We start from the raw sequence: 23,253 nt of genomic DNA, 5'->3' as shown, positions 1-23,253 counted from the left end.
CAATGTTATGTCTTCAAAGCCCCAGTGAGATCACTATGTATTTATATAAAGAAACACCTATAGAGTAAGAAAGCATTAAACCATTCAGCGTAATATCAGAAAAACCTGATGCAAATCTGAGGTGTTAAGGAAAAATGTCTGTTTTCTGGTCCTTGAGGATACTTTCCTCATCGTTGAGACTGTGGGATGCAGAGCAGCTGAATGCAGCACAATCATCCCTTCATGTTTTTCTCATCTACAGAAATGGACTATTTCTTTTTTTTGTTGTTTTTTGTTTAAAGCTGCACTGTTTGCCAAATGCTGTTGTTCTCCCCACCTCTATGAACAAACTGCGGCAGGTGCAGAGCGTTTCTCCTGTTCGAAGGGCACTGAATGCCATTGTTAACAGGTATTCAGACAATTGCAGGCAATCAGAAAAAGCAAACACGCCATGATATGAGTCACACTAATCAAAGAAAAAATGCCATAAGATTTAATGAACTTTAATTAAGAGTAATAAACGTTTCCCCATCTCCACAAAAAGGCTCTTAAGATAAAAAAGAAAACGAAAGTTTTTTTCTAGGACAAAAGTGCAATATTTTTCTTCATGACTTCAAAATTACCCTTTGAATTTATTTTCAATAACTACAGTTATTAAGGGATTTATGTAGCACAGCTGTGTGGATGAACAGCCTTTGACACGTTTTTATTAAAAAACCTTTTGAGTTTTTTTTTTTTTAAAGCATTACAGGAAGGTAAAAGTAAATTATGTTTCTTCAGAGAGCAGCCAATGATCCCACAAGTGGCTTAGATGTCTAAAAACCAAATAAATCTCCTCCTCCTTGAGCCCTCCTCGCTGTCTTTGCCCTCTGATCTCAATCCCCAATGAGAGGCTGAAGTAGCAACGCGATCCCTCTGCAGCAGGTCTGGACAGGTTCTGGGGCCTCCTCGGAGCCAAAGGAAATGGAGGCGGTATTTTCAGCCACAATGAGAGCTCGACAGGTGAGACTGCAGGCAGTGCGTTAGGCCTGTTCCCACCTACTGGGGTTTGCAGATGTCTGTTGACCACACATGCTGCAGCTAATGAACATTGTTTTGTTTTTGCTGAAGGGGAGAAGGAAAGAGAGAGCGAGCTATCTGTGTGTCTCTCAAGAAAATCTATATTTTTCACACGCACGGTATCTGACAAGAAAGCACAGTGCTTAGAAAGATGCTGCAAAAGGGTGAGCGTTAGTCTGCATGCCGAAGCATTCAGGTGTTTGATAAAAACCTTGGCAATTCAAATTAAAAGTTCAGGTAGTGCATTGTACAAGCTCAGAATGGTCTTAATTTCTGTAATTGGATGTTTGCCAGTCAAGAAAACTTTTGTTGATGTTGGAACACAAATTGGTCTGAAAATATTTGCTCTCTGTGGTGTTAAGGGAGAGCATTCATTATGGTTAATGGACTCACACTCATAATTCTGTGATGCACGCTCCACATAATTCAGCATTTGGCCGATTCTGTTGTCTGCTAGAAAACAGGCCCGTTTTGCCTTTTTTTCTCAAAACACTGGAGGAATTTTTTGTTAGTTTCACACACTGACACCGTTGTCCTCAATAAAAGTGGCTTTTGATAAGTATTGTTATTGTTAAGTAGAAAATGGAGATAAACCCCTCACTGCAGACTGCGATTTAAATTTAACAAACAAAAAAGTTATACAATAATAGAAAATGAACAAGAAAATGACTTATTTTACATATACTTCAATTTGTTGCTGAATTGAATTGAATGTGATGCTGTCTTCCTGGGGCAAAGTTTGTTTTTACAGCTGAACCAGTGGTTTATGAGTCTGAAGGAAGATTTTTTTTGGTAAAACTATCAGATTCTCTCCACCACATCATTCGATGACTCCTTTTTCATCCAAGATGTACACCTCAGTCACATCTTAAATACATTTGCTACCTTCTTAAAGCGGGAGCTCCAGCCACTAAATCAAAATCCCTAAAACTACCAAAGTCAACAAAAAATAAATGTCTTTGAAAAGTTTCTTTGCAAAAGAATCAATGAGGAAACAGAAGAAGAGCCTTCCAGACAAAATAGTCAAAATATGGATTTATTGCGACAGTTGTTCCCACACACCAAGCCCACTCAGCTTAATGTGCAGCAACCAACTTTCAAATATTATTACATCATTAAAATACCAGTTTTGTCACAGCGTCATCATTTTATATTGTTGTTTTTGTCCACCACACCCTAAAAATTGGACAACGCAGACATTGGTCTTCCAGTTTTCAACTTCCACTTTAACGGTTTAGCGAAAATCTTTCAAATTTTAAAAGTTCTTACAAGCAGCAATCTGCGTTCCCCACAATGCGGTTCAAACCTCGATTTTTGGTTTTGTTTCAGTCCAATAATTGATTGAAAAAAGTTGAAGTTTTCTAGTAAAAGTTAAGGGGAAACTGGAAGCTAAAAAAACTTCTTTTACAGTAAGTGACAGCAATAACACTTTCTAAAGAATCATTCTAATCAAGCTGATTATATTTTAGCCTAATTTTATGTCATGTAGTTCCTAAACGTCTAGATTCAAGGGTTGATATTCTTTTTTTACCAGAAGAATTTACATTTGACCAGCTGCTCTGATCATTTCAAAGCTAACTTCCTTTTTTTGTTCTCTTCTTTCTGTAGCCATTTATCACATCTATAAGGTCAACATCAGTATCAGCACATTCTTCTGTGTCCATAAAACTAATATATTTCTCTTATATTTCTCTCGGATCTCTTATTAAAAACAAAAGCAGACTTTCTTCTTCAGCCGAGCTGCAGATGGAGTCTTTGGGGAAGTTTGGGAGGAAACTCAAGATGTTCAATCCAATAATAGTCTCTATTTTCAGACTAAAGGTGAAAACCACGTGGTCATATCTCTGTTTATTATCTATTTGTGCAGATTTTTGCACAATAAAATGGGTCAACTGCAGGGATAGTTATAATATGTGGATGTAAAATAGCTGTAAGAGGGAAAACAACGCAAATGATTCATTTTTTCTGATGTGATCAAAAACAAGATTTTTATTTCTCCTTGTACAAAAAAAATGCAAAATACCGGTTCTATCTATTAAAGGATAGAATGTATAGAAGGGTTTTCATTTTTAAAGACTATTTTTTTACATGTAACTTGCACTGTCCCAGTGGAGGGTTTGCATCCAAAAATATGACAGAATTTGTACTTACTTTTCATTCTACTGAGCTGTGACTATTTGAACTTTTGTGGTTTATTCCTGTTCCTACTAATTTTGGAACCCAGTCATTTGGAAATCAGAAGCATTTTGGCTCATTATTACATTGACATCCTCATAGTTTCCATGAGTTTTTAATTTATTTTTGTTTGTTTTATCCTGACAGCTGTACGCTGAGTCCCAGTCGCTCTCTGAAGGCTGTAGCTTGATATTCACCCGAATATAACTTATCATCGAGTCCAGGCAAAGCATCAGTAACTGTGATTGGTCAGATTTGTTTTTTATAGGGATGGATTCATTGCTTTCCAGTTGGCACTGCTGTTGTCAAATTGCCTTTTCTTGATCTAGCATTACGGTATGAAGTACTCTAGTAAATGGGGCCAGTTGGCTGCTGATGCATAAACAAAGTAAAAATGAAAGGCCTGATCATTATAATCCAGCAGAACACTGAGATTACATTCAACATAAAATTCATTTTGATTTACATGAAAGACGGGAACATGTTAAGTGTTCGTATAGGGCCGGTTTGAATCACTTCTTTGCTGCCATTCCACATGATAAACAGAAACGTAACCAAGCTATCTGGGCTTCTAGTAATGAATAGCAAAGTTGAAGACTTGGTGTTTTGATGAGAGATCTACATCCTTAATAATAGAAGAAGAGGGGGGAGGATTAGAAAAGGAAACTTTACATGCAAAAGGAAAAGAAGAAAAGATAAGTGTATGATATGGCTGCCCAATTCCCTGAGATTTCCCACCCTGCTTGTTTCCCAGCTTGACCCTGCCTTAGTTGCTGCTGACTACCTGAATCAGGTATGTGGAGTCAGCCAGAACATGGATCCACCTGGATAACAGAAGACAGTGAGGGAAAGAACAGATGAGAATATGGGTAATTGGTAGGGAATAAATGGAAAAATGGATGAATAGAGAACAGGTAAAGGGTTAGAATTATATAGTTGCAAAAACACAGAACTGTGAGTGTGTGAGTAGAAGGAAGGAATAACTAAAGAGTTAAGATGAGAGCATAGATAGGAGTTCAATGAGAAAAATTCATAGGTAGGGTGACTAAGTGCATGAAGAATTGGAGTCTTCTACTTTTCTTTTCAGCTTTTCTCTTCAGGGGTCGCCACAGCAAATCAGCTTCCTCCATCTAACCTTGTCTTATCCAATACTTGCACCTTACTAACAACTAGAATATGATGTAAAGACACCTAATGACAGCATTACACAAACGTAAAAAGTGCGTGTGACTTACAATAGCGGTATGAATACTTACCAGGTGCATAAACAGTCAGATGTTCCATTTTTAACTGCGTCCCTCATGTTGGCCATATGAGCCTCAAGGGAACTGCACAACATGCCTGTGCTCCTCATAGACCTGGACAACTCAGAACCACGCAGCACCCAAACAGGTAGACCCGCTTACAGGTACACGTGACTAAGGCTTTATGAATATAGAAAAAACAGCGCATGCTTTCTTAGAATTGGGTAAATAGTCTTTTTCTTTTTAGGCTTTAGAAATAACATGTGTCACACTTATCAGTGCTACAGGAAAACACGCAGGGTCATGAAGGTCCGCACAACTCTTAATAGTTGCACTGAAGCCTTAATCTCAATGGGTGGACCTGCTTACAGTACTTTCTTATTTTGCTGCCAGCATTGCTAGAGGGTTTGGAGCCTACACAAGGAAGCTGTAGATGCTTCCTCATTACATTTAAAAGTCACTCAGTTGTGAATGGTTGCATTTTTTAGCCCACTGGTTCTTGATAGTCAAAAAAAAAAACACAAGCTGATGGTTTTAGTTTTATGCTGTAAAGGCACTGACAGGCAATTACAGTGGGAAGGAAAGAGTAAAATTACAGAGCATACAATGTTGACGAGTGGAATGGCTCAGCCTGAAACGAGAAGCGAAGCTGCAGAGAAGGATCTTATGCAGGCTGTGCTGTCAGTTATCCATCAGTGACATGATTATACTTTTTTCCCTTGACACAGATGGAGGCAGAGAGGATGTAGCAGTATATTTTTGAATTGTCTTCTTTGGTAGTTGAGTGTGACCTGCAGCTGAATTCTATATAGTCATGTGGCTTTCAGTAACAAGACTTGACATGGTGTGTTTGGAGTGAAAAAAGGTTGAGATAACAGCACTCTGCTGTGCTTTTGAAAAGCCTGCTATGATCCTTCGGAGACCCTGGAGCTGGACTTTTAAATTTGAAAACATTTTTTCACCTTTTCTCCATTAATGCCATATTACTTGACAACAAGCACTTAGAAAACTAAGCTTATTAAGTCACTGATCCCTCTTATTAAAGCAGCTAACCAGGATTCTGTACTTGAATTATTAATAAACAGATGTAGAATGTCACAGAAGGTTAGTTTCTCTTTGATTTGTACCTTCTCATGCTGTAGCCGCTCTCTGAAAGAACTTGGCCTTTCCTGAAGTATTATTGATCTAGCCGGAATGGTTCTCCCCCCCTGAAGCCTGTTTGCCATCCCGTCTTTGTGGACATGCGCCATGGGATCCCCATTCAATGCACAATCCTCATTTTCAGCACTTAATAAGTTTGGGCCTGGGTTTTTCTTTAGGTTGTTGTCACTGAAAGCCAGGCACTCACTCTACGACACACGCAAGGCAGAGGTAAGGAGATAGAAACTAGTCTGGGGAAGTAACTGATTTCCCTCATGAGCTTCATGTCTGAGCTGCTGTCACCTTCCTCCACTCATGGATGCAGGCTGCTTAATCAGGAATGTAAAAGTATTTCCTGCAGGGCTGCCTCCTGCCTCTGTCATTCACCTGTCTAGTACCTGAAGTACCTTTCCTGAAATATTAGCCAACTTGTCTCGTGTCCATTTTTCCGAAGACAAAACAAACCATAGCTGAGATGTTTGGAGTTTATAAGAGCGAAGCACCCTTGAGTGATTTCTGAATCCGCGGATGCAGTGAATTGGAGCTTGTGTTTTCTCAGGCTTCTGCATCCTCAAGAGATTTTCTACACCACAATTACCAGAGAATCCATCTGCTTCCAGGCTTCCAGCTACGCGTTTAGCTGCAGCAAATTGACCAATCAGCATGCATTATGGACAGATTTTGATTGCTGTTTCATTGGTGATGGTAGATCCTAACAAGGTTTGTTCAGCTAATTGTCAGAGGGGTTGAGAATGATTAACTAAATTAAAAAAAAAGGAATAAAGTTTTCTCCTCCGTTCTCCAGTGGGTTTTACCTACAGGTTCCGCTCCATTTGTTTGACAGGTTGATGTTATCTTTTTTATCCAGATAGGTGGGGATAAACAGATGGTTTATCTAATTACCTGTCAATTATTTCTTTTTTCAGATAGTCTCTATTGATCATTTCCCAGATGGTTCAAAGTATTAAACCATCTGGTGCATTAGGTTACATAAACTCCTTTCTAAAGTAAAAAACAAACAAATTTCACATTTGAGCTCCTTTACACCTTCCTTAGCAGCTCATAAATACAATTTTGGTCAATGACATTTTAATTGTCAGAAGCAGAAAATGATGAATGACTGTTCTGTTCCGTGCCGCTGAGATCACAGCAGTAAGGCACAGTGAGATTTATCTTATTTTTCTTTGTTCACCAAGCGGTAACTGTTGCATCAATACCACGTAAACCTATGCGGATTTGAGTAGAAAAACAGCTGCTTTGGTGCTAATCGGAATGATGAATTTCTTTTCCGGCTGTGAGTACACATTTGTTTTCCTTGTATACCCCACACATACAACTCGTAACATTTTTAATCAAGTCAGTCTGTGGCAAAAAGTAAAATTTATTTCTTCGTTTTCTTTGAAATGCACCAGCAGTGTAAGAACACTGAACAGTCACCTCCTTCCTTTGGTGTTTCATCCTGCAGCCAACTGGTGCAGGTGATGGTTTTTGGTATGCATTGTGTGCAAGTATATTCAGCATAAAGTAACTATGCCTCTGCTTTTGTTATGAAGGATTAGCTTATCTTGGTGAGCAGCAGGAGCTTTACCTTCTGTAACTCCACGAGTGTGATTAATTCTCATTGTGTAGTAGTGTAATCTGCATAGATAATGCCTTTTCCTTAATATGTTCTCGTTTTAAAAGTTTTCAAATATGCTGAATAAAGCTTCACTTGAATGTTAAAAAAAAAACTCAGATGGGATTTGAAACATAAGAAGTCTATTATTTATGGATTTTTTTTGTCAACTTTCCATATAGCTTGCGCGTATTATCTTTACATATTGCCCATTTAGACACATCCTAACGCCCGGTTTATACTTCATAGCCATTTGTAATTGCTAAGGTCAAAAGGCCATCAGAAAGGAATTGCCCCAATCGCTGCCAAATGTGACACAGGCTGATGACATCATCTATCCATCCATTCATTTTCTTAACCTGCAATTTTGGGTTCCCACATGCACACCTGGGGTCACTAATTAACCCATGGAGCATTTTTTGGATGGTAGGGGGACGCCTGAGTGATGACATCATCCACGTTTGGAATTTTAAGCCCGTTGTGCAATCGCGTGCATATCGAGCCATTTAACCTGAACTTATTTCGAATGTTTTGATGATGCAATGGCAGAGCAAACTCCACCCTGAACATGTCCACATCCTAGGATTTCAAGGAAAAGGTCGTTTTTAATGCATTCTAAATACAAGAGAGGTTAGACGTTATTTCAGTCGGACTCCGTTCCAAAAACATTTGTAATATAAACGTGACACTTTCACTGTATTTTTACTTTCTGATGCAACTTTTAACTTGAGCTATAGTTGATTAAGATGTGGAATAAATGGCAAATCATTTCAAGATTTTTCTTTTCCAAAAGTACAGGTATGTTGAGACAAAAAAAATAGCAACCAAAAAAAATAAACCACCTACCTTGTCTTGTTTGCACCATTAACCAAAATCATATTTATATAGATGTAAGCATCTTCAGAAAAATGTTGAATGTGAAAATGAAAAAAAACAAGGTTTTATATATATAGAAAACAGAATCTCAACACTCCCTATATATCGCTATAAATAGAATACCAAGCAACTGAAACGTTGGTGACAATTGTATCATCAGTCTTGAAAATTACAAACTCCTCTCAGAAAGTTGTCTCAGTATTGAGGCAGGAACCCAATATGATTGATGTATTGGCTGATTGCTATGAATTATAAACATGAGTTTGGTCGAATTTTGCCAAATTCTTTAAATAATTAAACTTTTTTTCACCCTAACAATCTTTTATTCAATCTTCATTCAATCTTTATATATTCAATCTCCTGCTTACTTTTCGCACCCTGAAAGGGTCCATAACTAAAGTGTCACACAACACCATCCAATTTAGTAAACAAAGGAAAGATATCTCTATGTCCTGCCCAAAAGGCTCATCATGTTTGCACTCTTTCTATTTTTCCTCCCAGCATGTGCATTTGTTTCTGTATGGATCAGAAGCCTGCTCGTTTTATTACTTTCATACTAGCCAAAGCGAAAGTGAAAAAGAAAAACCGCATGCTGTGCTCAAACAAATCTGCATCCCACCACAGTTTGGACAAACACAGCCATGTTGCAGCCAACTTCACTTTTGATTATAGGTTAAAGACCCACTCCGATATTCCGATAAGCGTTACCGGTGGTCTTTTAATTATGATTATGTTATTTTTAGCCGAAACTAAAAAAACCTGTGTTGTTTTCTATAACATAGTTTCTGCAGAACAGCAGGAAATCATTAGAAATTCACCTTTTGGGTTGTGGCCGGGACAATTGGTGTGGAGCAACCCTACTTCCCCTTCCCTTGAGAGCTCTCTGTTTATGTGCTCTCCTGCCAGTTTACAGCCCCTAACTCCCTCAACATAACATTACCAGTGCAACCAAAATAGCGAGCAATATTGGAGCTACCCAGCCCTACATTTTTGATCCAGATGCCAGCTCAGACGAGGAAACAAAATCATACATGGATCTAGTTGTCTTTGAGTGGATGCGTCAAAATGGAGGGAGCAGGGAGCTGCTGGCCCTACACCACAAATATTCTTTTGCAAACAACAGTTTGTCGTCTGCTCCTGATTCACAACAATTTACACAAAAAATATTCAGAAAGCTAATTTTAAATTGAATTTTCCTTGATATATATCTTGTGTCATCAAAATACAGCCACAAGAACATGTTAAAAACACCCAAATGCAATTTTCATTGGAGTTGGTCTCTAATATTTGAAATATCATATAATATAATAATCATATAATTTCAAAACCAAATACACCAACTTCATTTCTTTGGACTAATTAAAACTTCATTTTAATTAGTTTGAAGAAACTATGAGGTACCATAGAGAATAAATGTGAATTATGCAGAAAGAAGTTGAAACTCTGGTTATATTTGTTTGTAAGAACTTGTGTGAAAAACCAAAAAAAGAAAAAGTGGTTTTAACATTGAATGTGCTGCTGCCACTTCTTTTAGCCTTAGTTATGATAAAAATCACAGATATATGTCTACCTCACACTTTTCTTAATCTCTGTCTGTTTCAGTTTGACTGCCTTCAAGCTTGCTCATGTATATAGCTGTTAATGTGCACTAAAACATTTGCTAGAATAGAGGCTTTTGCTAAAAGGTAAAAAAAACATCCAAAATGAACAAACTAAAATAGAAAGAATTTGCACCACAGGTGAACTCTTTTTCCCCATTGATTTCTAGTAACTTTAACAAAAAACCAGTAGTTCAAAGTGCACTTACTTCACAGCATGAAAAAAAAGCAGAAACAGAAAGAAAATCTTTTTACTCGCAAGGATGCATAATCATTGTGCTTTGTCTGAGACGCGGTGCAGATTTCAAAGTACGGCATTCTAGGTGGAAGTTTCCTTTGAGCCTTCTGCATGTTTGGGTCTTCTTCAGATCATGTGGGACTCATCAGAAATTCAGACGCAAGGAAAAATATTTTTGACAAGTAATAGATGTCACGGGACTTTTTCATGCGTCAAAGTTCAACACTTGTCTCCACCGTTGAGGAGTGACAACAAAAGTACTTTTAAAGTGAAAGAACCACCAGAGAGAGGCGTGAACAATATCTCACCCCTCATTCCCAACATGCCCATTTTTATTAGGGTAAAACTGCCAAACCTATATTATTGGCTGAACTGTTGTATTATACTTTGAATGGTTGCAGCCAGGAGATTGACAGCTTTTCACAACTTTTTAAAAGAGCAGAACTGAAGTAACCTGGCTCCAGTGTTTTGTAGTCAAAATATGTGGACAAGACAAATCTTGTTTGTCATTGAGCTCAACATTTTACCAATCTTGTCATTTACCTGTCTACAACAGAAGTAGGTTCACATCCTGGAAGTCAATCCTGTCTCTTAGAGTGAGACAAGTGGCTGGGGGGCGATGAAGTCACGGCACTCATAGACACGACAAAAACAACCTGACGGAAATGATCTATGAGTCAGACAGGACCCATTAGAAACCATCAGATAACAGGGTTTGTTTTTGTCGTGCCGTCGGTTGGTCTCGGGTATCTGAAAACGAGTATTGCATGTTCAGCGACTCGAACCGTTTTGAAACTCATAACGATGAGTGACAAGTGTCAATGCATGAACTCACTCTGCTGAGGGCCAAAAAAAGATGGCGGCTATAGCAGAGCCTGCTGATTTTTGTGACTCCTCTCAGAGCTCGTCTTAAAACCCTGGTTTAAAAATGACACTCGACAGCAGGGGGTTGTGACATGCGGGGAAACAAGAGGCAGGGTGGGAAATAAACATCAGCGCTTGTCTAAAACTCGCTGAATTGAGCTGTGCAAACACTCCCCAAGGGTCCAAGCTGTTACTTACTTCAAATGTGGACAATGGTAACCATAGAAAAGCTATTTACTTGTATTCAAACAGGATTTAAATGAGGATCACATGTTTGCATCGCACCAAAGATGCCCTGTAAAACTCCTATGACTTAAGAATCACTAGCTAGTTTATTTTAGATAAACATAATCAGACATTTGGGTACCTGAATATCCACAAATTGTCCAATGATTGTCTGTAAAGGTCATAAAAAACCCAGTTTAGCGGAAGGATAGGGGCTGGCTGGATGCAGCTTAGTAGTGGTGTCCTGAGCTGCCGTTGTGCTGATTTGAATCATGTCCCTCCACACGCCCACGCAGGCATTTTACCTGAACCCTGCGAGGTCGGAAATGTACGTCTAAATGCCAGAAAAGTGAGCAACGCCTCATTTTCATGCCTCGTCTTTCCTGAAGCTATCCAGCTCCACCTCATCATCGCAATCCTTTGAGACTCTGCTTTCTGGCACCCCCCCCATCCCATCCCATCCCATCCCATCCCCCTTTCAAGCACTTTGTCTCCATGGCGATGTTTTGAATAAAATTTAGGGCAGGAAAGGACCCGTGGAATGATTAAAACTTTGTCAGAACAGCAGTGTGGATGCTTTTGAGGAATCATCCGGTTAGCGTTGTTACAAACAGCTCCTATGTTTATGGCGTTGAGGTTGAATGTGTTTTCCGTGTTTTTGTCCCCCACAAACAAATCAAAACAGTGCCTTTGCTTTCCTCTTTTGCAGTCAAATGTATGCCGAGTGTTCGCGGCATGTACGGGGAAACCATAGAGATTCCCTGCGACCCATTCATCCAAACAGAAAACACCATGATGATCAAATGGAAATATGTAAGTCAAAGTGGAGGTCAACTGCGGCATGCCTCTGACACCTTCTCCTGGTGTCTGAGCCACGCCCTGTCTGACTGCACGCGCATTAGTGCATGCATCTGCACCATCCGTCTGACACTGAGTGCTTTTATTGAAATTGAAAGCCATATGCGAGAGTCGTGTCTCAAGAGCACTCTGCTCCTCTCTGCAGCAAAAAACAGACGGGTCTCCACAGGATCTGATAGTCAAAAGCAAAGACCAGGACCCCCTAATCTCCGTCCCCGACGCACTCAAGCATCGTGTGAGCATGGTGGCCAACTCCAGCCTGCTGCTGTCTGGCGCCAGGCTGACCGACCAAGGGACTTTCACCTGCATGGTGGTGACCACTGCTAACATTTTTGAACACCAAATTAAACTGGAGGTTCTAAGTGAGTAAAACAAGAAACAAATGAACAAATACTTTTAAACTAAAAGTTTGAGCAGATTGTTCTCCTGGGAAAAGTTTAAACCCTGATGCTTTATGGTAAAAGATATTTACCACGTCAGTGCAGAAAGTTCAGGGGCAGGCTCAGCTACAAGAAAAAGAAAAAAATATATAAATATCTTGCTTTGTTACCAGCCCAGCTTTGTAAAGATGCAGACTGTAGACACAAAACGCCATAGAGCACACCAAAGAAGAGCCAGAAATTCATAAAGCATAGCATCAGCTCTTTAAAGTGCCTCTATGATTGACAGGAACAGCATCCGCGCCTGTGCTTAACAGCCTGTTCAGAAACATGTTTTTTTTTCTCTATTGCAGAGTCGCCTGAAGGCCTGGAGATATTTGACAAGGCAGAGGAGCTGGAGATTGGCAAACTCACTAAGGTGGAGTTTTCAATGTTAAATGTTGCTCATAACATTATTCTTATCAAGGGAAATCCCTCAGTTTCACGGAGACCTAAAACAGAGACTGTGCATGTTATTCCAGTAATAAGTTCTTTGAAGGGATCCTCATGAATTAGTAAAGAGCAGAACAACCCCCCCACCCCATCCCATTTGCCCACCCCCCCTAATGCAATTAGAATCCTCAGAGGATTGAAGAGGCTTTTGCAGTGCTCTGGGCATTTCATGGTCTACTGCTTGGAAAACTCTTTACTCCTCAAATGCTGTAGAGAAATGGAAAAATCTCATTTGCGTATAATTTAGGCATTTGAAAATATTCCTGAAATGTTTTTTTCTTTCTTTTTCTCTGTTTTCTTTTGGGTGGTTCCACAGCTGGGAGTGTGTACTGCAAAGAATGCGAACCCAGCTGCAGAAATCATGTGGTTAAAGAACAACCAAGCTCTGATGGATGACGGGAAAGGTGTGCAAGCCTCAATATTAATCACTGATCAGATCAGACCGCATGCATTTGTGCAGTTTCTAACTGTCATCTCTCCAGCACCTTGACTTTAAAGACAACACCTGTTGATATTTCTTTGTGGGCAGGGATTTTCATTACAAAGGATGTGAAGGTAGACCTCGGTACACTCTTGTCGACCACAACCTCCACTCTGAAGTACTCCGCCCAGAAGGAAGACGACGGCGCTGTGTTCACCTGCCGCGCTAAGCACATTGTGGGAGAGCCCATAACTTCTTCGATTACTCTAAACGTCACCTGTGAGTCACTCCACGCTATTGTTTGCAGTTTTTCTCAGATTGGACCTGAGCAACTAACCATAAAGTTACAGTAACGCTGAATAGGTTAATCGGAGGATCTCAAAAGTCTTTTTTTCAAGACAACAGGTTCTCTACTTTATTTTTCACAGATAAGGATCTTGGTTTAAATCAACACTCTTCTATGGAGTAAATAAGGGAAATGTTTTGATAGTGCGGTTTTTCGTCATGGGAAAAATGTTTTTACCATCTTGCTGAGTTAATGGAGGAAAAACAATACCACTATTTGTTTTTTTTCAGGATGTTAAATATGCTTCACTGAAGGGTTACATGCAGGTGATGTGGTTCTTTGCCCTGTCACTTTATAGCGAATCTAAAAACAGGATTGATAGGTTAGCGTGTGTGGCCCTGTGATCCAGGGGCGAATCGCTCTGGGTGGACCCCCCTTCACCCTACAGTACCTGGAATAGGCTTCCTGCATCCCCCATGGCCATGCAAGGCGAGAACAGGAGATGACATAAGCGTAGAGATGTTATCTCTGCATGCAGGCTTTTGTCAAACCAGTCCAAAAGAAATCTCAGAAGCCCTACTTTCCTTCGTTTCTCAAATGCAATTTCTTTTTAAGATCTTTTTAGGATTGTTTGTGTTGATATAAGTGTTTCCTGGCACCTTCTTCACCGGGTTTTCATATCCAAAATAATTTTTGGCCCAAAATTAACACCTGAATATATTTCTAGCTCTGAAAAAAAACCATTTTCACTTATGGTTTTGCCTGAAGTAGATGCTAAATTAAGGTTATTTAGGAGCCAAGACGTTTTGATGTATATTTGCACCAATAGGTGCCGATCGTATCAGGTTGTTGCAGCTCTGAATTCTGTTAAAACTGCAAATGAGAAAATATTTGGATATGTTTAAAAACATTTCTTCTCATTCATAAATAGGAAGAATAAATGCAAAATCAACACACATAACGAACAGTAAAAAAACTGAAGTGCAGTGTCATAACCAGAAATGGTCATGTTTTTTTGCTTTGTTTTGATACTTTTATAGATTCTGCTTCATGTTGAACCACAGCTTTTATTTCAGGTTTTCTGTTATTCTAAGCGCTGTAGGCTGCAGCAGAGATCCAGAAAATTGGCTGTTGCCCTCACAGGAAGAGTCATTGCTGCTGATGGGCATCCAGATCCAGTGAACGCCATTCGGTTTATTCAGTCAACATCCCATCACACAGCGGCAGCTTCTGACCAGGGGATCAATAAACACTCAGTAGCTGCTGCCAGCAGAGTCCCATTGTCTGTCTTTTTTTTAAATATTATTTTAAGTTTGTTTACTTTTTTTCTACTTTAATGTCTTTTGCTTTAGGGCAAAGCAGGAAATGACAACAATGCTTTTGATGGTTATGCTTGGAAAAATAAAGATGTCTGGCTTTAGATGCTTTGTGCTGGCATTTCTATAGACTGCGGCATCAGATATGAAAGCAACCTGCTTACCATGGAATTCAGGAGCGCTGCAGTGGTTACTTACAAGAAGCTCTTCAAACAGTTCGCTTCAGATGTGCTTTGAGGGAATTTTCTGGTTGATTGCCTCAGATTATGATAGTGATTCAGCCATCTCCTCAGCTGCATCTTTTTTAAGTTTCATTGTAGCCCAATGTGATGCACCAGGCTGAACTCTTACTTTTCCCCACAGACTCCCCGGAAACTGTCGAACTTCTCGTCACTCCTCAGGATCCTCTTGTGGAAGGAGATAACATGACTCTGAAGTGTGTGGCAGATGGAAACCCTGCTCCCACCAGCTTTAACTTTCACCTCAAGGTCACACACACCACTTGCTTGGATTTTTGTGCACCGCAAAAAATAAATAAGTAAATGATTTATTTAATCTCCAACTGTGATTTTTTTTTTTTTTAGGGGGAGACAATAAAAGTAGAAAACCAAAACGCGTTTACCATCACAAACGTCACACGTGATGCATCTGGTGAATACAAGTGTTCTCTAATTGATGACCGCGGACTGGAAGCCTCCAAGAACGTCACAGTCAACTGTAAGAAAATCTTTTGTAGATTAGCACAATTTTCCCACATCTTCATTGTTTATCTGTGTAATTTTCCTTTGCTACTTTTCGTGTTGAGAGCAATAAGTGTTTGTGGGAGAAAGTTCAAACGTCTACCTTTGCCAGACTGTCACTCGGGTGATTGGTGTGGGCTCTGCCTCTAAAAAAGCTGCATCTGCCAGGCTCTGAGCCAAGTGTAGAGTTGTGTGCTTAACAACAGAAATGTTTCAACCCTTATCAAACCTGTGAACATTCTTTTCAACACCTTCCCCTCTTTTTTTTCTTCTAGACCTAGACATTAATTTAAGCCCCTCTGGGAGGATTGAGAAGCTTGCTGGCAAAGCGCTGGAAGTAACTCTTCAGATTTACTCTTCCGCTGCACATAGCGTTTCATGGAAAAAGGTAAATGCAGAGCTTTACAGAGCACAATTCAAAACCTCAGAGAAAAGGTTTGTTCTTGTCACCCAAAGTGGAGATTGATCTTTTCTTTATTTGACCCAGAATAACCGCATTTTGGACAACGAGCCAAAGTTCCCCAAGATCGCTTACTCTGACTCTGGCGTCTACGAGTGTGAGGTGGCGTTGGGACCCCTCAGCCGGAAAGCATCTTTTGAGCTTGTTGTCCAAGGTGAGAGGTCAAAGTAAATTCTTGTTTCTCAAAGCAGACTTTGACACATTTAATGGGTAAATACCAAATATCACAATCATCAAACTTGGCCAAGGCTTCAACTACCTGGTTTTATTCCATATATTTATACATCTGTTGAATTAGAAGCCTAGAAAATGCAGCCGCATTAGCTTTTCAGTACTACTAGTATTTAGGATGGAAATTTAAAGCCAAAATACTGAGCTGATTTACATTTCTAGTTCACTAGAATTCACTGTTTTAGGATTTAATATTGATTTATTTTTCTATTTTCTATTTAAAACCAACTTAATTTTGTAACAAAACATTTTTTACATATGTAATGATGAACACTGAATAGATATGAAACTTACATCAATAAAATAAAAAAACTCCTACATTTAAAAATACTGTAAGACTTTTTCATACCTGAAAAAAACAAGTTTTGCTGAATCCAGATCATTTTGTTTAGGTTAAGAACAAGTTGATATAGATTTTTTTAAACCCAGTCTGAACTGGTATCCTTCCCCAATTTGTAAATTTCCCATCCCATGAGCATTGCCAGAAGATGTGTAACAGTGGGAAACTTCACAGAATCAAACATATTGACTTTTTTTTTTCTTTTAATGGTAATGGTTTTGAAAAAAATAGTCAAAAAAAGGTTTTTTCTTGCTGGAAAAGCAAATCTGGATTTAGTTCTTGAAGCTGAGGTCGTTTCACTTGATGAAATTACCCTTTTAAAACATTTTAAGCTATTGAACCATCTTAGATGAATGAGTCTTCACAGACACACATGTAAACAAGTTATTTAAAATATGGAGTTTATGTAAACAGTCAGTGTTAGACCTCCTATTCTCCATTGTCAATGAACTGCCTGAGGAAGGTACCCCAATCTATAAAGGTAAGTTTCAGCTAGCCATAGAGCGTTTAACTAAATCCTGTTTTTACAGGATTTATAGTTTATTGTTGGATTATTCTGCACTGTACAAGTCTACTAATGCCAAAAATGATATAAATGGAAAGTATGGCCATTCAATAGTCATTCTGTGTTCTTTTGCGTGGGTGCAGGAAGCATCGATATGAATGCAGTTTTCATTTCTGAATCACTGATTGGGGATACAGGAGTGAACTCAAGAGTTCAGAAATGATCTTTTGTTTTACAGCAGACAAGAATGGAAGTAAATCAGATGCATGTTAAGGTGTGTGTGCTTTTTCAGGTGCTCCGGTTATCAGCAGTTTGTCCAAACACAGCAGTGACGACGGCAAATACAAAGTCCTCACTTGTGAGGCCGAAGGATTCCCAAAGCCAGCAGTTACCTGGAACATCAACGGCACTTTGGTACGCGCATCTACATTCCTGAAGCTTGTTGCTATTCAGAATTACACTCTGCTGGTTCTTCCATTTCAAACCAAGCATTGCTGGTCTACAGTTTACTGTCCTGTTGTATGTAAATCTTTATGTGATATTCGTTTGTTGTTCAGTTTGCAGCTGTCAATGACAGGAAGGCAGAATTTATTATGATCTGTTGTAAGATGTATTAATGTAGTGAAGAAAGGGGCTGCAGTTCGGCCACCTGTCATTATATACAAAACCCCAGACTGCTTAAAGAAATACACACCAGAGGTGCAGTATTTAGCGCATTACATTCCCCCTCAAACTGAAAGAGAAGTGTTGGTTTTGCAATTCTAACCCAGTAATAGAGTTTTAATAACATATATTTTAAGCCATAACGTTATTGCTTAAAAAGAGGAAAATAAAGTGTGCATAACTTCCAGTTTCCAGTAGCTAAAATTGACCTTAGAAGCTAGAAGAAGAAAAAAAGATTTACTTCTGGTGATGTAGTTTTATACTGCAGTTTGGTGGGATTTTAGTAAACTTACCGGTAAGTTGCAAAATAAACATATTTTATTCAAAGTTTGTTGGGACATCAACTACAAATACACACCAGAGGTGCAGTATTTAGCACATTACATTCCCCTCAAACTGAAAGGGAAGTGTTGCTTTTGCAATTCTAACCCAGTAATAGAGTTTTAATAACCTATATTTTAAGCCATAAGGTTATTGCTTTAAAAGAGGAAAATAAAGTGTGCATAACTTCCAGTTTCCAGTAGCTAAAATTGACCTTAGAAGCTAGAAAAAAACAACATAGATTTACTTCTGGTGATGTAGCTTTATACTGCAGTTTGGTGGGATTTTAGTAAACTTAAGTTGCAAAATAAACACATTTTATTTCAAGTTTGTTGGGACATCAACTACAAACAATGCTTAAACTAGCAACTTTCCTCCTTTAAGGATACGACTTTGGGGCAATTAACAACAACTAACTAATAACCTTTTACTTTCAAAATGTCCTTTAACTTTCAAAAGGAAAAAGAATAAGCAGTTAAAAACACTGTTGAAGGTGACCTGTTTTGGGAGCTAGTTTGTGCAAACAAGTAGAGATAGAAGCAAATAATTTTTTTTTATTTATTTCTCAAGTGTTGTTGCTTGAAAATAGGTCAGTGTTTAAAAGAGCAGAGCGGCTCAGCAGCAAAAAGTGCAGCAAACTACTGGTGTGATGATTTTAGCAGGAAGAAACATGGCTGATTTGTTTGCATTATATAAACAAGCCAAACATACTACAAGCTTAAAAACTAAAATGAAGAATAGATTAGATCAAACTGCACAATCCAGTTTAACAGTCAAACAGCCGGTCTTATTAAAGCTTAAGGAGAAGGTTTTGGTAGTCGGAACATATTTTTATCTGCTAACCCTAAAGGGAGACTTATCCAGATTTTTGGGCTAAATTTGTTGCCATACTACTATTTAGTTTCAAAGTCAAACTCAAAGATTGCCATGAGGCTGCGAAGAACATTGCAGCAACTTCCTCCCACACACACAAAAACAGTTTGGAGAAGATTCTCAGCTCCTCAGGTTGTAATAATTGAATAATCTGTAATAACCTAAGCAGGCCACAGGGGGAGTGTATCATCATGCAGGACATTGAAAATGTGTCCTCATGTGCTGCTTAAAGGGTAACACAAAACTTTCTTGGTTTTATGAATAAAGGTCATTTTACTCTTCACAATTATTTCTCGTTCCTCAAAGATGCGTTTACACCTGGACAGAGACACAGCTGAAGAGCTTTAGTTTGTTTGTTTGACGGAGGACAGTTTCCTCAACAAAACTTTCATCTGAAATCAGAGAACATTTCAATGGATCAGGAGTCTGCTGAAGAATAAATTAGTCCACATGTGTCACAGGTTGAGGTTTAATGTCTAATGAAAGTCCAGTGATGGGGTTTGATTTTACTTTATTTAAAAAAATTAAAACAAGATTTACTGTTTTTAAGTTATTTTAGATAACAGATAAACACAAATAACTTAAAAGTGACATTTAGTTAAGTAGCACCAAACTGCAGTTTCTGTTTTCCCATAAAGTCATGCTTTGTTGGTTATTCCCACCAAACTCTTCTAGAGTAAGAACCAATGTTCTGCATTGAACAGAGTGTTTATGTAAATATTCCTGCAGGGTTCACAAAGGGGGGAAAGTTTCACTTGAAGCTGCAGTAGAAGTTATAGTCCCAGCTTTTCTGATTGTTTACGGATGCTCCCCCCTGCAGCCCTTTTCTGATTCTGTACACGGCGAAGGCAGAGTGAGAGTGTTTCACCTCTCAACAGACAGTCAATTAAAGCACAGAGAGAAGTTTGGTTGTGGCTGACTGCTAATCAGAGGAGACCTGGCCTCAGAGCAGGTTGGGCTTTACCCCAAACTACTTTCCTTAGAAAGAAGCAACAAGAAGAGGAGCAAGGACTAGGTTTAAAATACGTTTTGAACTCATGTAGACTGTGTAGAATTTTATACTATTGGCATTAGTCAGCCTAAAACAGCAGGAGATAACCTTTTCAAGCAGATATTCTCGTAAACGGGCAAGCTGTTTTATCTTCTTTTAAAAGGAAGTCTACAAATATTTCAGAACATCGGTTGCATCTATGATAAATGGCCTATTTTCTGGATCGCTTTAACACAGCTTAAATGGCCACCTTTTTACTTGCTAACATTAGCAAATAAAAGTCAACGCCAGTTGTGCTTTATTGGGTTTGAAAACAGTGGCAGGAGGTGTTATTTACTGCGCTGTCTGACCAACACGGCTCTGTCATTTACTAACATCTGGGGCAGCATCAGATCATCAAGGTAGGACAAGACGACTCATCAGAGGCATTTTTATGAGTGGGTTTGCACAGTGTGCTTGTTATCTTCCAGCTCAGTGGAAGTTAGCTGTTTATTTACTGAATTAACAATATCGGATAGAACAAGCAGCGTCCCACCTTTTTCTTGACGTTCCCCCGCCTCCATCGCCTTGACTAAGAAACAGAATAAAGTCTCTTTTGTTTGTCCTCTACTGATTTATGCTTTTGCAGGTAAGTCGAAATTGGATGCTATAGTATTTTATTCAATTCATTATGATCAGTGTAACCATTTTTGGAAAAATCTGGATATGGTAGACATGTATATATATTAAAGTGTTTTTTTTTCATTGCTTTTCTTTAAACAAACCTGGTCAGCATCAGCAGGGAAGCTGGAATAGGAGGGCAGCCTGCTTGAATGTCCTGAGTTGGTAGCTTGTGCTGCAGCTCAAGTGCATTTTCCCTGCTCCCTGCATGCCCCCCTTTGTTTTTCTGAGCTGTCAGAGGTCTAAACGTATCTGTTTTGAACACTTCCAGGTGGCCGTGTGCAAAAGTGGCAGCTTTTCCTTTTCTTTTCCTTTTTTTCAAGCCTCCGTCTCTGTTTTAGCCCTGTTTTTTTCTTTTTATTAGCATTCTTCTATTTGTGGGAAGCGCCTGTGTTTTCTCTGATGGACGAGCAGTGTGAATTACATTTAAACCTTGGGGAGTGCACAGGATGCTTTTCAGCCCTCTTTTCACTCTCAAACCACAACAATAAATTTAAAGCCTGAAGCTGCGTGCGATAATTCACTCATTTAGAAGCTGCAGCGAGCTCTTTTCACTTGCAGGACACATTTTGATTGTTTCTCTTTTTTTCTCCACTGAATCCCTTCAAGCCTGTTCAGTGAAAGAATCATGTGAGGCTTCAACACAGAATCATTAGTCTGACTTACAGGGTTGCAGCATTCTTTTGTATGTGTTGAGGATGTGAATGAGGTGCTGGCAGTTTGTCTTTGTCTGGGGTTTTCCTCTGAGATGCAACAAGCCTCCATCCCACAGGCACAAGCTGCTGCTCTGTCGCTGAAAAAAGACTGAGTCATTTGTCTTATATTGCCACCTAGAGGCAGAAGGAGAAACTAATAGATCAGGGTGTTTTCATTTTTTTCTCTATTTCTTCATCTGTCTTGTGCAGATTACTGAAAGTCCCTTCAGCAACGGAAAGATAATCCAGAAGTTTGCAGTTGTGCCATCTGAAAACCTCACCGTCCAATGCACAGTGTCCAACAAGTTTGGCAGTGATTCGAAATCTATCGATGTGCTTCCTTGTAAGTACAAAGAGAAGATGTTCTTGCTTTTCCCCGTCTCACTGTCCTTTCTCCTAATCGTCACTCTGGAATCTATTTTATTAAGTTTTATTTCTATTGTGTTATCTTAATTTAATGTTTAGATACGTTAAATAAAAAAATAAAAAAACATATTCTTAAGTTCATTCCGTTTACAGGGGATTTTAAACCTCTGATTATCCTTTTTTAAGTTTAACTAGTGGGTTTAGTTGTTTTATTTTTGAAACAATTACTGAGAATATAAATCATAACAGAAATATGTAATTCTGCTAATAAATGTAGTGTATGAAAATTCCTGATCTGTATTGCAGCACTGTTTGTCGGCTTCTGCCTCCTCATAACTTTTGCATGCGCTTTGAACTTCTTCCAAATCCATCTCATCCTTTGTTCCTTCCTGGGTTTCACTCTGGTTCGGGACAGATCTTCACACAGCGTCTGTGTGTGTTGGGATGCTGGATTTCAACAGTTCCCTCTTTGCATGCAAACTAGAATAGAAGTAGAGTTGTAGCTTTTCTATCCAAAGAAAACCCTTTTTTTTATTTTCTCTCTTTCTGTTTTGGTTGAACGTTAATTTTATTTCATATCTGATTTCAGTATTAAAGGATGTGACATTCAAATACCAAGGTAAGTTGTAGCAATCTTTTTGCTTGTTAGAAACTGTGGGAGGGGAAGGAGCTAAGACAACAAGGGAAATAGACATTTCTAGGTTTTTAACCAAGCGCTGTACTTGTCTTCTTTCAAAAATGCCCCTTGAAACAAGAGAACTGGAACGCCCAGCATCCTGACTAGATATCAGCATTGTCCGTGAAGAGCTGGATGCCTCATTAATGCCCCAATCAATATTTCATAATCATGCGCAGATGTGTCCACTCATTGATGCATTGTGATTTCCTTACATGCAGCCAGTCTGGAGCCTTGCACAGAAATCTGGCAGGTCTCTCATTTCTTTGTTTTGGTTACAGACACGCATGTGAGCAGAGATCAAACCAAGCTGGTAGTTGGAGTTGTGCTGGGCCTCCTCGTCGCCACTGTGCTCATTGGCCTGGCGTACTGGCTTTACTTGAAGAAATCCAAGTAAGAAGTCTATTCAAATCTTTCTGGAAGTGTCTCTCTCTGTTAATCTTCCTCATGTTCTAACATTTCTGTTTAATTTTGATCCTGTGGGAAACAGTCTTGGGGATCAGAACAAAATAGTAGACAGTAAATCTGTACCAATCTTTATCGCCTCTTAAAGTGGAACCTCAGAAAAAACTTACACTAAGACTAACTTAAATTAAGCGAGACAAAACAGTCATATTGCACAGATGAAAATTGGTCATATGTGAGAAAAAGTGAGAAAAGTTGTGGTCTTTATGTGAAATTTTCATAGATGTGTCAGGAAAGAACAACATTAAAGCCACAGAAGAAGTACGTATATCACACATGGACCACGAAAGACCAAAATTTCATACGTAGAGAATGTGCAAAATGTACGTAGTGGCTGTGTGACACGGCCTTAAGACCCTCTTAATTATGTGTTTTTTCAATTAAGGCCTTTAAATGTGCTTTGCAGTGTGGAAATACAACATTATCGAATATGTATACAGTAGAAAACAGCATAATGGAGAACTTTTAAGTCCAACTCCAATCATCTTTTACCCTATAGTA

At 39.0% G+C, this 23,253-nt stretch overlaps 1 protein-coding gene across 2 annotated transcripts in view; it reads left to right on the top strand.

Moving 5' to 3' along the window:
* LOC101169470 (CD166 antigen homolog A) overlaps positions 1 to 23,253 on the top strand; it is a 48,591-nt gene that overhangs the window by 21,512 nt on the left and 3,826 nt on the right. The window contains exons 2-14 of one of the 2 annotated variants that reach the window (XM_004075351.4): positions 11,723 to 11,826; positions 12,017 to 12,233; positions 12,605 to 12,669; positions 13,060 to 13,147; positions 13,273 to 13,443; positions 15,130 to 15,254; positions 15,351 to 15,483; positions 15,782 to 15,894; positions 15,994 to 16,120; positions 17,335 to 17,456; positions 21,456 to 21,588; positions 22,201 to 22,230; positions 22,569 to 22,680. In XM_004075351.4, coding sequence (XP_004075399.1) covers positions 11,723 to 11,826; positions 12,017 to 12,233; positions 12,605 to 12,669; positions 13,060 to 13,147; positions 13,273 to 13,443; positions 15,130 to 15,254; positions 15,351 to 15,483; positions 15,782 to 15,894; positions 15,994 to 16,120; positions 17,335 to 17,456; positions 21,456 to 21,588; positions 22,201 to 22,230; positions 22,569 to 22,680 — 1,540 coding nt within the window. The remainder of the gene's footprint in view (positions 1 to 11,722; positions 11,827 to 12,016; positions 12,234 to 12,604; positions 12,670 to 13,059; positions 13,148 to 13,272; positions 13,444 to 15,129; positions 15,255 to 15,350; positions 15,484 to 15,781; positions 15,895 to 15,993; positions 16,121 to 17,334; positions 17,457 to 21,455; positions 21,589 to 22,200; positions 22,231 to 22,568; positions 22,681 to 23,253) is intronic. The other variant, XM_078929367.1, reaches the window with a different exon arrangement.

This window comes from Oryzias latipes, chromosome 13, assembly GCF_053564925.1.
Source record: "Oryzias latipes strain Hd-rR chromosome 13, Olatipes_Hd-rR_3.1".
NCBI classification, from domain to species: Eukaryota; Metazoa; Chordata; class Actinopteri; order Beloniformes; family Adrianichthyidae; genus Oryzias; species Oryzias latipes.
Note: the sequence above shows the minus strand (reverse complement) of the source record. Positions and strands in the feature narration are given on the sequence as shown.